Here is a 15,110-nt window from a genome sequence, read left to right on the forward strand (position 1 = left end):
AAAACAATGTGACTTATTTCTGCAAAATGTATGTTTGGTGAGTGCTAGAATTTATTGTAGAGAAAATGCATTAAGCTCATTGATACTAGATGCACATACCATACCAAACATCACCAAGAAATGTGATCTAATCCTGCACTATTAAACCTTGATTCCACTGTTTGTTATAAACCAAGGTTCACCAGGTTCAGCTGCTCTCCTTGGAAATTGCCAACAAGGACTCTGCTGCAATTTATATCATGAGACAGAAAGGGAACAAACAAGGGAAGCGCTCCCCTAGTGTAAAAACGCCTTTATTAAAACACAACAAAAGTAATATTTAAGAGATGCACTCACATTGTTCCAATGGAAAGCAAGAGCCTATTCTTAGGTGTACTCATGGATCCAGCTGAGAGCTCTGAGCCGGGATGCCGCCACCAGAGCCAAAATGGAGACACTCAGAGCCGCTGAAGCCTGTAACAGTTCTTTTGCGTGTCCTGCACAGTGGTTCACTGTCCTTAGCCAGCTCGGCACCTTTTAGCGGCCAAGGCTAGGGTCCACACGGACTTATACAGGCTTCAGTGGCTCTGAGTGTCTCCATCCTGGCTCTGGTGGCGCCATCCCAGCTCAGAGCTCTCAGCTCGATCCACAAGTACACCTATGGATAGTCACCTGTCTGGGTTGGTTGGATCACTCCGGCTCGCACCTGCAGCTTTGAGACAGGCGTGTTTTTATTTGAACCATGTGAGTGCATCTTGTTTATAACTGTACTTTTGCTATGTTTTAATAAAGGAGGTTTTACACTAGATGCACATACCAGCATATTTATTAGATCAGTGCAAAGAATAGTGGTGTACAATACAGCAACCCATCAGAAAATACTTTTCGTTAAGGTTTTTGTGCTCTGTTTTCCTTGGTACCATGTTAATAAATGTGCTTCATTGCCTTTTAATAATACTGAGAATTATGAGGATCGCTAGAGCCATATTTGGCATTCAGTCCTTTGCAGCACAATGCAGAAGCCATACATTCAGTTTACTTAATCATCTCTCCTGAAACACCCTAGGAAGGGCAAGAAATAAAAAAATATTCTCAACCAAGAAACACATGCTGGAAACCATTGTAAAGGATTTTTACTGGCTTCTTTACATTAATACTGCTGCAGTTGTGCAAAAACAACCAGTTACATATTCTGTAACTATCAGTAACTTAAAATGCATTTTAAAATTAGTTACAACCTTAACTTAGCTTACAAAAAAACATAATAGAAAATGACACAACCCATATATGAAATGGTCAATGCCATCATTATTGGTGGACACAGCGAGATGTGTAGAGAATACAAATAAAAGCATATTTACATGGTCTCTATATCTGTAGATGACAGTATTCATTAAACCTCTAGAACAGCATTTTATACAGTCCTCAAAAATATTTCTTCTAAAAAAAAGACAGGACTGCACAGCAAGTGCATAATATATTCTAACAGTCTAAAAACCAATTGGATTGAAATGTTTAGAAGGATTATAAGGATGATGTAGTGGAGTCTAACACTTCTCCTCCATTGCAAATGGTTGGTGTGTAGTGTGCACTGGCTGAAGCTGAAAACAGAAGAAAAGGAAAAATATTCACCACATTAATCAACTGTCATGACAAATGAAATTCACTTTAAACATTATTGGACATGAGGTATGGATAATTGGGTCAATTCTAATAAGTGTGTTGCCAGCACAGTTACATTTTTATTTAGGCAATAGATTGTTATCTAAATTTTTTAGGGCTGTGGAAATTAACTATTCCTCGATTAATCGTTAATTTTTTTTGATCGATCAGAATACTTTTGATCGGTACTCACCTCTACGCTGGCTTCCGGGTTTTCAGGGAGTTCCGTCAGAGATCCGGTGACGCCACGTGCCGTGTCCATCTGAAGGGTTCCTTTGCTGTGCCTTCATATCTGCATGCCGGCGGGACCTTACTGTCTGCCACATGCAAGGGCTGTTACACTTCCCTCTATCACTTCCCTCTATCAAACTGGGATTCTTCAGCCATCCACTGGGAGTTTTGATAGTTCCCTTCACGGGACATCTACATGCCGACGGACTGATGTTAACCCCTCCTCATCTGGATTCAGCAGTGGTATTGTTGTACACATTTTTATACCAGTATCATACTTAGCTACATGTTTTTATGACTGCTTTTGCTACCGTTTGGTATTATTCGCACCATTTTTATAGTTTATGTAGCTACATTGATTTTATCTCCAGTGCGATATTTATTTTGTTACCTACTTGAAGACTATAAAAGTTGTAATGCTATTCCCATCGACCGCTGCCTTTGTGTGTTTTTTGTATCCTGCTATCCATTTTTCCAGTGGTTGGTAGCTGCACTGGGAACCAGCCTGCAAGGAGATCAGCTAAAAGTAGTTGGATCTGTATGTGCGTTATAATTAATCAAAATTAGCTGATTAATCGATAAAAAAAAAATTGATTAAACGAACAGGAACATTTTAATCAGTAACAGCCCTAAAAATTTTGTTTCTGCTGGGTGTTTAGGTAAAACCATCATATTTGCAAAGGTTAAAGAGAATGTGATTAGGTTATAGGGATGAGATTGTTTCCTGATCCAAACTATGTTGATGTAATCATACAACAGTCTGACTATATACAGAGCAGTAATGACTGCACAAGAGCTATTCACTAAGGAAACTGATCATTTGGGAAAAGGGTTGTTGATTACTAGAGCTCAGGGCTCAAGTCCTGTGGGAACGCGTGGGAACGGAGTTCCTGCACTTTTTTCACAGCAGGAACTCAGTTCCCTTTGCAGGACTAGAGCAGCCCGAGGTAATTCTTCAATAAGTGGCGATGCCCAGCTCGAGTCACTGCCAGGGGCAGGAAAACCTTAGTAATCCTTTATGTTACTGGCCTTTTCCTGTATATGGATTCATCAGGTAGTGTGCGGGTATTCCGTCACTTCCTTGATGCCGCAATGTCTCCTGGAAGCTTTTGTCATTGTTCCCAGGAGACATTGCGGAGGTCTGCCGCGAGTTATCGCGGGATTTAGAAATAACTTGCTTCCCAGGAGACATTGCGGCATCGAGGAAGTGACGGAATACCCGCACACTACCCGATGAATCCATATACAGGAAGCGGCCAGAAACATAAAGGATTACTAAGGTACAGTGGATCGGGAAAAAAAACGGTTCAGTAATTATGCATATGAGCGTATTATTATTATTATTTTTTTTGGTGGGGGAGTGGATCTTGGGTGGGAGTTCCCACACTTTTTTCCCCAGGACTTGACCCCTGCTAGAGCTGATTCTGAAAGTCAGATGACATCAGATTTGAATCAAAATTAATAATTTCCAATGTTCTAAGCCAAACCCAAAAATGATTTGCAAAAAAGCTTTTCATTCTTATATTTGCTTGTTTTCAGAGCCACAGAATGCCACTATTCTCTCTTAGTATTCCTGGTACTAAGAGCTTCTCAACTGATGTCAATTGATGTTTGACACTGGAGTTTAGATAGACTGGGATGCTGCAGTGGTGGAGTTACATAAGATTATAACATGGTAAGTAAAAAATCATGGAGACAAGTTTGCCTGTCTGCAGACACTGTCACTTTTCCCTAATGAGGCAGGGAAAATGTCAGTGTCAGCACAACTGCATTGGAATTTAAGCAAATAAATTGCCATCATGAAATACATGACGGCAATTAGATGTGTCTGCACTTATCAGTAGTAGTCTTTTATTACTCTCTGTTATGCAAATACTATCTTCAACGAAGAAATCAGCATTCAGGTCCACTCCCCCTCCCCTCCCTGTACTTGACTACTGGTCCTTAGTAGAGGTAGTGCAGTTACCTATCAGTGGCAACACTGAGATAGTAATAGCAGTTTACTAGTTTCAATTCCAAATCAGGCTCATCGTGAAAAGGCTAGACTGTTTTTCATTAATGAAAATAGCTGCTATTACAACAAAAATATCCCAAGTTAGCATTGTCCATAAAGACAAGACTGATTTTGGTATACTTTATGAGAAAATACGTTTATTGCAAACACTGCTTCTAGTGTGATATTTCTCATTAACTGCCTTATTGTGCTTGCAACCTAATGGTATTATTGTCCCTCTAGGTTAGCGCTTTTTATCGATTGAAATTTTCAATACTGGTACTTTTCAGAGTAGTAATAAAGATTTCCAAGAAAACACTGTGCTAAGGTAGCTCAAAATTAAAATAGTTATTGACAGAATTTCTCATACAGGAATCTTCTATGCTTGCCAAAACCTGAGACGATAGGAGATGCCAGTCGAGTAGAATGCTCAAATAAGTCCATTCATAAAGCAACTCAGAATTAATGCAGTAATGCATCACTCATTCCATTGTAGCAAGTATTCTTCAATAAATGTTCTATTGATTTATTTATTTTTGCTGGTAGCAGAATAAGTACTAGACATACTACCCTTGCCTGTACATAGCATGGTTGACCCCTGTGCTTGTTTGGTGTTCTCTCACACAATTGTGCCTAGAAGCACTAAGCAATCTGTTGATATTTCATATACAGTGTGACAGAACCCACTGTCCCTGTGTGTTTTGGAAGGGACGTGGGCTGGCCTCCTACCCACAGATTATGGCCCAGAAGAGACTGGAGACCTGGGGACAAGCTGGCATTGAAATAATGTAATGTAATATAATGCTACATCCCTTCTCCCCCCTCTTGTTGCTGTGTGTAATTGTGTTGGTAAATGGCACATGGACAATGGTCTGGACTGGAGACATCTCTCCGCAGGGGATGTGTATTGAGAGGCTGCCTGCTTACCATAATTCCTTTATGTTTATCTGTAGTCTGTTTCAATGTACAAGTGTTCAGTTCCAATTGGTTGTTCCTTGTCCCCTACCCCCTCCCCTCTATGACAAAGGGGAGTGTCCCTAACTGTGTGTAAAAGTGTATGTCTTGTATTTAATAAACAGTTTATGCTCTGCATGTTTACCCCTCAACACCTGTATGGATTGTCTCGTGATTGAGGGGTTAAGGGCTGGTTATGGTGAATCTGCAGGCTGCGGGTGCGTTTGGAGGACAGGAGACACATGTCTGGCGGATGTGCCACCTGAGGTATCCGAGATCCGTCACAGTGGTGGCAGCAGTGGGATTGCAGTCTCATCAACATGGGGACAAGGTTCTTTGGGGTGGGTAGAAGAGCCCCCCTGCCCCAGAGCATGCTCCCATGTTGAGGGCATGCAGCCTGATATGGTTCGGGAGGGGGGGGGGGCGCTCGCTCATCCCCTCACTTTCCTGACCTGCCAGGCTGCATGCTCGGATAAGGTATGGATTTGGGGGGCTCCATGCCATTTTTTTTATTTCGGCATGGGGTCCCCTCCAAGTCCATACCAGACTGAAGGGCAAGGTGTGGATTAGGGGGGGAACACACGTCATTTTTTTTAGCCACCCATTCCTTTTTTATATATTCAGCTCTTTCCCGGTGGGTAGCTGATGACTCATCGGTTGTTAAGGACGTGGCAGCTGGCTTCCCAACCTGCAACCAGTTATATACAGTATTTTTAAAGGGACATAAAAAACACACAAAATGCAAAATGCATGAAAAATGCATGCACAAACCTAGCAAAAAAGCGGGGTTAAAAATGCAAAACGTGCCTGCAAAATGCATCAACCGTAACTGCATAGCCGTGAACCTAGACTACTAAAATGTTACTAACGAAACAGCATTTCATTTGTAAATGACACAAGTAATAATTGTCTATATAGTGTTCAATTGTGTTTATCAGATGAGGAATACTTTGGTTTAGAATCAAAATAGCTCTGGAAATTACATGATAAAATAAAGCTGATTTAGCCTTACTTTGCTCTACTATACAAACATCATTTAATAAAGTCAGTAGTCAGTAAGAGGCTAAAAAATGTTTGGCTTTCTTGTCCAACAGGACCCTTGTGCCTGCCTCTGTGTACATTCTTCATACATTTACACATGTATGACTTGTCATAAACTATTTAGCAGAGCCCTGCTGACCAAGCTTTTAAATGGAGTATATGTGTTCTCTGTAATTTGCTGAAAGTCTTAGGGATGCCTTGTTTTCAATCTAGAAAACCGCAGATTAGACTTAAGGCTTTTTAGCACCACTCAAATAGAGCAGGTAACAGTAGGAAACAGCGATAAAGGCTTTTTATCCCACAGCTAAAACATTTTTAGAATAAACTTAAAAAATAAGAAAAAAGTTATTTTAAACTACAGGAAAAATTGTGAAGACAAATTATTGCACAAGCAATACATTTATGATTGCAAATATTTAAAGCTGAATTTAAAGCATTCCAGTGACAAAAATGTATGGAGCCCAAATGCTGCTTGCCAGTCATACAAAGAGGTGTAAATAGCTTTCTAATTTGTTTGCTTGTCGCCTATAAACTGTCACAGGCACCTGTACTCACTCTGTATTTTCTGCTGTATTGTTACTACTGGGTATAATTGGGAGCAGTGCAGTTTCTGTGCCTGCCTGGCCTGCCTGGCCATGCCCACCCTAATGATAGACTATGCGCTTCCTACAGAAATTAATAGTTACCCAAACACAAACCTTATCCAAAATGTGCCATACCTACAAGTGATACCAGGACTTAGAGCTTCCAGATTACTGAGTATGTTACAACACCATTTCCCCCACCTCTGAGGCAATTTCAGGGTAAAATAAGATTTATATAACCTATATTTTTTTATTTCAGTTACACATGCAGCTAGTGCAGGCAATGCCCTACAGCTCAGTATTCATCCTTAATCATTAGATTGATTATAAAGTTTAGGTTTGCTTTAGAGAAAAACTAGGGGCATTAAAGCCAATGTGTGCTTTGTCCATTCTGGGCAAAGCAAAAGGTTTGCTCTGATCTCCAACCACTCCCTGGTCAATCCAGTTCAATCTGAGACTGTGTGTTCTGTGTGTGTGACTACTGTTTTCCACATTCCAGTACATTGTGACCAGATTTTGATCTGACTTTCAGTGCGATAATGTGATGCAGCTTGGATGCTACTAAGATGTGGTTTGCATTGTATTCTATGGGGCCATAATTGTGCTGGAACTGCACCAAAGTAGCACAGGGCCCTGAACAGACACCATGGAAAACAATGGGATTTCCATTGTCATACAATTCTGTGCTACTGAAGTCACCTATGAAATCATACTTGCGTGAACCAGGCCTTAGAAACACAATTAAATGTTTTTGAACTTATCTACACTGTTTACACCACCAACTGTGGAAGGGAGTTCCACATCCTCGTCACTCCAACAGTAAAGAACCCCTTAGACAGTTTAAGAATGAACTATTTCTCGTCCAACGTAGAGTGTTGCTGCATGTTTTCTTTAGAGACCTAAGATTAAAAAATGTCCTCCCAATGCTATAGTCACCATTCATGGATTTGTATATTATGCCTCTTCTCCAGGAGAGAAAGTTTAATATGAGTAGTCATTCCTCATAACTGAGATCCTTCAGCCCACTAATAGCTTTGCTGCCCTTCTCCTGACTCTCTCCAGTTCAAGAACATCCCTCCTGAGGATTGGTGACCAGAACTGAACAGCATACTCAAGATACAGCCGAACCAATTTTTTGTAAACTGGTAGAAATATAGTTTTATCTCGTGTGTAAAAACCCTTTTTAAAGCATGTTCATAGTCTGCTGGCCTTGCTTGCCACAGCTTGACAGCTACTAGTTTGTCATCTACTAGTACCCCCAGATCCTTATCCATCATTGATTCCCCTGGAGGTTCTTCCCCTAGTGTGTAATTTGGATGCATATTTTTAACTCCCAAGTGGGTTACTTTACAATTTCATACATTGAATCTCATCTGTCACATATAGGTCTTCTTGTAGAGTTTCTTTATCTTGTTGGGAAGTCATTGCTCTGCTTATTGACTGACAGCAGCGGGAGCCAAGGGCTGCACTGCTATCAATCATCCAATGAGGAGCCGTTCAGAGATTGAGAGAACGACGCGGGATCACGCCCATGAAGATTCGGGGCTCAGGCAAGTAAAATGGGGGCTCGAGGGGGGACCAGAGAGTGCAAGGTGTTTTTTCAACTTAATGCATAGGATGCATTAAGGTGAAAAAACACAAAGCTTTACAACCCCTTTAATTTGTCTTTGCTGGAGTACACAGGACTGACCATTCTACAGGTTAGTGAGAATCTGACCAATACACTATAAGTCAAAATCTAAGCATCTAAAAATAAATTATAATACATACTGGCATTTTTCTATTCAGGTAAAATATAATATATTTTATTGGCATAAGCTAGGGTGTAATTCTGCTTTCTGAAATACTCACACTGGGAATATGTAGTTGCAGTTCCGCTGACACTGAATCTGTTTAAATGAAGTCTGTGTGTTACAACATTTTTCTGTGGTTGAAATAGGATGATATGGACTTTTGGTGCAAACAGGCATCCTAGCACTACAAAACCACTTAGACTTACAGAAATACACATGGTTGTAGTCTGGACCTAAAACAAAAGAAATAATACAATTATGCTTGTAAACCAGCCTTCCAACAAAAATCACCCATATAATTGCATTACACATATACATTGAAAGATTGACCAGCTGTTACCCAGAGAAATAAAAAATGCCATAATAACTAACTTTTCCCACAAGACATCATTCTCACCTGCAACGTTTACAGGAATTCATTCAGTTCATAAGAAATTGCAGACCAAAAATATCAAAAAAGTTAAACTTCTCAGATATATACTGAATTTAGAGTAGACTGCCAGCATGACACAATCATCTGCATAAATAATGCATTAACTATTTCATCTCACTTAAGAAACAATGTAAACCATATTTTAAGATGCCATGATGCAAATTTGGTTATAGGCCACATGCCTAATATAGAAAATATGCTTAAAAGAACTATGACCAAAACTCTTTTGACTATACTTCTCCTGTGGGTCACAGTAGTCCATTTGGTTCTGCACTACAATGGGCTAAATCCCAGCTGACATCTCAAAGCTGGTCCAGGCTCTGCAGGGATCCAGACTATAATGTCAGTATCCACCTAGATGCCTGACCAGCAGCTGGCTCAGCCTCTCTGTGCACTGCTGAGAGCCCTAGCCAGCTGCTTCTGCCCCTACCCCAGCCTGGTGCTCCAGTGAGCGCTGGGGGTGCAGTACACTGAGTGTTGACTGACATCTACCACTCTGTGCTCAGAACAGGCTCAAGAACTGAGCAATCAGTGCTTTTTGCTCACTCAGTTCTCAGCAAAGAGACGGCAGGTGACAGCTGCAGCATCAGATAGATGCTACAGCTATATAGGTAAATATGAATGTTTTAGTTTTTTAGTTCAAAAAGCTATAGCCATAATTGTAGCCATATCAACAGTCAGCCATGTGACTGCTAAATTAGAATCATTATGAAGTGGCATCATCACGAAAATGCTCAAATAATCTATATCTTAGCAAATAATTTTTTTATAAAACGACTATATTCCTTTCAAAATACAGATATAGTATATCCAATCTGGAAACAAATTTATCATAAAATTTCAAAAGACAAAAATGAAAGAACATGATTAGTAAGGCAGTGATTTCAAGGCTGCCTGTTGATTCAGTAGACATATTAGCACCAAGCATTATAATGCAAGAACTAACTAGACTAAAGCTATACAGTTTTATGAGAGTGTAGAGGCCAGCATATCAAAGGCAGGGCCCATGTAAAAGTGAAGGCTAATATATTTTAGATGAAGTAACTCAAATTCAGGGACAGTCTTTTACATCAAACTAAAACGCTCATGCTTTCAGATAGTTAATTATGTACCTGAGTATTTTGTTTGATTTCCAAATTTACAGGCTTTAGTATTGATGTTACATGAGTACTTTTTAAATGGGCACTTAGCTACTAGGAAAAGATCTAGCTTGTAATGCACCCTGATTCTGCTGAACAGACATATAATACTGAATTGAAAGTGCTTGTCCCTTGTCATAAGGCAGCAATTATACAGTAAGGGTGCCACTTCAAGGGTCTCTAAAGCTTAATTACTACAGTACGAAAAGTGAGTGAGTTGCCTATTTACTTCCACAGTTAATCACTGTTGAGTAAAATGACCAGCTGACGTCATGTCTCCAAAACTTTACGTGATGCAACCCTAACAATTATAACATCAAGGTCTAATTCCCTGTATTAAAACACTTGTTAAAGTGGAACTCCAGGCAAAGAGCTTTTCGTAAGTAAAAAAAAAAAGTTACTTTTAATTAGGTGTATGACACATCCTGCCCATTCCTTAAGTGACAGTGAGGCCGCATACACACGATGGGTCAAAACCGATGAAAACGGACTGAAGGTCCGTTTTCATCGGTCCAAACTGATCGTGTGTGGGCCCTATCGGTCTGTTAATCTTCGGTCCAAAAAATTTGAATGTTTTTTTTAAATTGAACCGATGGACGCCTAACCGATCAAAACCGGTCATTAGTATGCAAAAGCATTGGTTAAAAACCTGCGCATGCTCAGAATCAAGTCGACACATTCTTGGAAGCATTGAATTTCGTTTTTTTCAGCACGTCGTTGTGCTTTACGTCACTGTGTTCTGACACGATCGGTTATTTAACCTATGGTGTGTAGGCACATCAGACCATCAGTCAGCTTCATCGGTTACGCGGTCTAAGTCCTCTCTGCCACTGGATGGTGCTGCTCTTTCAAGTTGAATAACGGCCAGCATTTTTAAACTCACTTTCTGTGAGCACAGAGAATGAAAGGCCTGTGGACCCACAGAAGAAAACTGCAGAGAGTGGTACCTCATCATTACATAGTGCCATTTTCTGCAGCATGCGGAACCCACTGATACTTAATGAAGAAAAGGTTGAAGACTATATACATATATATATACTGTATATATAGCTGGTTTGAGGGGGGGTGGGAGCTCAGAGCACAAAAATAAAATATACATAGGGGGTTATTTACGAAAGGCAAATCCACTTTGCACTACAAGTGCAAAATACAAGTGCAAAGTACACTCAAAATTGCACTGAAAGTGCACTTGGAAGTTCAGTCACTGTAAATCTAAGGGGAAGATCTGAAATGAGGGGAAGCTCTGCTGATTTTATCATCCAATCATGTGCCAACCAGAATGCTGTTTTTTATTTTCTTTGCATGTCCCCCTCAGATCTCCAGCAACTGCACTTCCAAGCGCACTTTCAGTGCACTTTCAAGTGTACTTTGCACTTGTAGTTTGCACTTGAATTTACAAAGAGACTTTGACATTTTTCTAACAGGATGTGCTTAGCAGGGCAGTAATGTGCAACTTAGCGCTGCTAAGCATTAAGCATAACATATTTATTTAGTAAAAAAAAAAAAACATGCTTACCCTCATTTACATATATAATTACAAATTATACCTAGAAACAAATATGGCTTTTAGAGATGAACAAACATGTATTATATTGTTTAAATTGTGTTAATCTCTATTGCATACATATTAAAAAATACTACATATAACATACATGTTCATAGGTATATTACAGGAATAGTATTAAGGTCATAATAAAACAATTGAACATATTCATGAACTTACCCTGTAGTCACTTGATGTCACATAGAATATGGGAAGGAATGCAAGCCAGATTATACAAGTTGTATACATTGTAAATCCAATAAACTTGGCTTCATTGAAATTTTCTGGGCATTTCCTTGTCTTGAAGGCATATACAGTACATAGAATTACTAGAACAACATCGTATGTTAAAGAAATTAACATACTGGAATCCTTGACATTGCATTTTAGTATAACAGTTTCCCTCTTCTCTGGAATTGTAAACCGCCTGGTTCCAGGATACTCCAACATTAACCACACAGACACAATGACAATCTGAACTGAGATAAGACTTAGACATATGATGACTTGAGATTTGGGACTGATGAATTTAGGTCTTTGAGCACCTTCTGTCACCCCACTGAAAATTCTGGCAATGCGATTTGTTTTTGTAAGAAGAGCTGAGTAGCAAACTACAAAAGAGGTCCCAAGTCCCAATCTGCGTAGAGCACAAATAACTGGGGAAGGTTTGGCTATGAAGAAAAATGTCATACAGTAGCACAAAAATACACCAATCAGTAGAATGTAGCAAAGTTCTCTCCCTGAAGCTTTTACTAAAGGAGTACTGTTATTCTTGACAAAAACTCCTCCAACTAGAAATGTACAGATAAAGCCAAGACACGCAATGGTCACCGGTCCAACGGCCCATGCATCTTCCCACTTGATGTAGTCTTCTGGTAGGTCATAGCAACCAGTCAAATCTGAGGTTGGCCACCGGCCTGGACCACAGTCAATACATGTAAACTCATCTGCCAGGTATTCATATGTTTCACATGAAATACAGATCCAGCAGCAAACGTCTCCTGGTTGCATACTCTTCATTTCATTTGGTGCACATGGGTCACTGCACTGTGAAGTTGGCACCATACTCTTCGACCACTGTATCAAGTCAAAATCCAAGGACAGGGTTTCAGCCCACTGGCCTATCTTTAAGTAGGAGTATTTTCCATTGTTGTACTGGAAATTGAATACATTGTACAGACCAAGCCCATCTCCGTAAGCATCAAACTTCACAAAGCTGTCTGCACTTAGAGGAATAAATGGAGCTGTCAAAAGAAATACAAATGCATGAGAATATGTATGTGTAGTAAACATCCATCCAACAGTCATAAACATAATAATGCACACTCACTCATTGTCCTAATAAGCCTGCATAATAAAAGGTTAAATGTACAACTCAGGCCTCGTACACACGACCGTTTTTCTCGGCAGAATCCACGAAACTTGTTGGGAGAGATTTTTTGCAGAGGAAACCGGTCATGTGTACATTTTTCATCTAGGAAACTGTCGAGGAACTCATCGAGCCAAAAAGAGAGCATGTTCTCTTTTTCCTCGACGGTAATGGAGAAAATTGGCTCGTCGAGTTCCTCGACAAGCCTAACAAGAACTCGACGAGGAAAACGATGTGTTTCGCCCACTGAGTTCCTCGGTCGTGTGTACGAGGCCTGACACTTGGTCCTTTCTGTTTGTAGATACTTACCTTTTGCATGCTACTGGTCACCCTCATGTGGCCTTTGAAATACCTTTTACTTTATTATATGAAAGAGCATGGGGCTCTCTACCCTTTCTTCCACAATGTAGTAGTAATTGGCATATGAGTTCAGCCCCAAGCAGTGTCATATGTAGGAGTGTGTCTTGTATATGTTCCAATATGGACGAATACAGGGTTAAATACACAGAGCTCTGGAGAGGCAATTCAAGCAGTGGGGGATATTTGGGAAAAGTACGTTTCAATTAAAGGGGAGGTTATCAAGCGGGCATTTTACTTTGTATTTAACATGTTTCACTTTAACTACCAGACCAGTTTTTGTACAAAACAAACATTCTTAGAAATGTTTTTATTTTTTTATTTTCTGCTTTTTTCCCCTTCTGTTTTTATGGCTGAAACTTAAACAGTCAAACAAATACAGGTACTGTTCCAAAAAACAAATATGATTAGATCACCGATTTAATACATTAAACCCTTGATACACATAATATGCAAAAAAAAATTAAATTAGGTAATTTCAAGGCGGTAGATGTGGAATTTTACTTACTCTTTAGTGCAATTATATAATATATTTCCCGATGCCTGCACATACTTTTTGCATGTCCACAAATGACTTACATCCATAGTCATATAGCCAATACGTAAACCTAAAAGTATTGATGCTATTAAAGAGAAATGATGATGGTTTTGTTTTGGGACGGTTTTTCTTTGGAAGTTTCAACTAATGTTTTAATTTTTTTTGCTATTTTAATAAAATCTTTAAAAATAAACATTTATTACAGGGAGTGTTGTGACACTGATGTGAAAGAGCAGAGCAGTGACTGTTTGCTTTCAGGCCCCCTTTTTCTGACTGATAGTCTGTAAAGGGTCACACGGAGAAGAAAAGAAGGGGCATCTAGTAAGCACACGTTTTTCTCTGGTGGAATAATAAAAAAGAAATTCCTTATGGATTATTAAAATATTAGTTTAACCTGTAAAGCTGTCTAGGACCTAGACTAGAATTTTGTATCTGACATACAGTAGTGTAACTATAGCCATAGGAATTCATGGAGCTTCTAACAGGCCTGGAAGTTAGAGGGAGGTCTATAAATGAGGCTATTGAGATAAATTAAACTGTAATGTTTTCAATATGAAAACAGTTTTCAGTAGATTCTAAATTTTGAATTCCATTCCAATTGGCTGCAAAGTGATCACAAGGGGGGGGGGGGGGGGGCTTGCTCAGCATGGTGCCAACTAAAACTCTTTTGTTCGTTTTTTACTGACTCCTGGACTACCTTTTTAGGTGGGAGGGATTAGCGTTTGCACTAATATACTGAGATCTGAGATGCTGAAATAGCAAATAGCATATAGATCTACTGAGGAGTAGTTAACGTAGTTTTGAACCTTATTTACCATAAAATCATTTTTCACTACCGTAATGTAACCCTCTTTTAAGATTGTTCTTGCTTTATTAAAAAAAATCCCCTTTACAGTTATTTTGGGCTTTATTAGTGCAAGTCACGTGCATGATCATTGTAGCTTCCACAGTGATGGACTGATCTGACGGTGACTGATTCCTCCTTTCGCTAGCCGAATGCAGTGGTGGGGGACATGGCTTGTTTACTGACTATGGAAGACACAGGCACATTGGGCCAGATCCACAAAAGGGATACGCAGGCGTATCTGCTGATACGCCGTCGTATCCCTGTTTCTATCTATGCGGCTGATTCATAGAATCAGTTACGCATAGATATCCCTAAGATCCGACATGTGTAATGGACTTACACTGTCAGGTCTTAGGATGCAGTACCGCGGCCGCCGCTGGGGGCATTTCTCGTCGAAATCCAGCGTCAGGTATGCAAATTAGCACTTACAGAGATCCACAAAGCTTTTTCCCTTCGTTATTTCTCCGTAAGTGTTAGTTTGCCGTCGCAAAATTAGGGCTGTTTTTACAAAGTGTAAACTTAGTACACCATGTAAAAGTATACCCTTCTTTCCCGCGTCGCTGTCAATTTTTTGTTTCCCGCTGCATCTCCTTTTTACCCGTCGCGATTCACAAAACTCGGCGCAACGTAACGTAACGCAAAGCACG

General features: G+C 39.8%; 1 protein-coding gene across 1 annotated transcript in view; it reads right to left on the bottom strand.

Annotated features, from left to right (window-relative positions):
* Positions 1 to 1,087: 1,087 nt before the first annotated feature.
* GRM3 (glutamate metabotropic receptor 3) overlaps positions 1,088 to 15,110 on the bottom strand; it is a 337,193-nt gene continuing 323,170 nt past the window's right edge. Inside the window, exons 4-6 of the mRNA XM_040343433.1 lie at positions 11,533 to 12,596; positions 8,296 to 8,470; positions 1,088 to 1,580 (exon numbers count right to left, since the gene is read on the bottom strand). Of these exons, the coding sequence (XP_040199367.1) occupies positions 1,504 to 1,580; positions 8,296 to 8,470; positions 11,533 to 12,596 (1,316 nt within the window). The 3' untranslated portion in view covers positions 1,088 to 1,503. The remainder of the gene's footprint in view (positions 1,581 to 8,295; positions 8,471 to 11,532; positions 12,597 to 15,110) is intronic.

The sequence above is a fragment of the Rana temporaria genome, chromosome 3, assembly GCF_905171775.1.
Source record: "Rana temporaria chromosome 3, aRanTem1.1, whole genome shotgun sequence".
Taxonomy (NCBI): domain Eukaryota; kingdom Metazoa; phylum Chordata; class Amphibia; order Anura; family Ranidae; genus Rana; species Rana temporaria.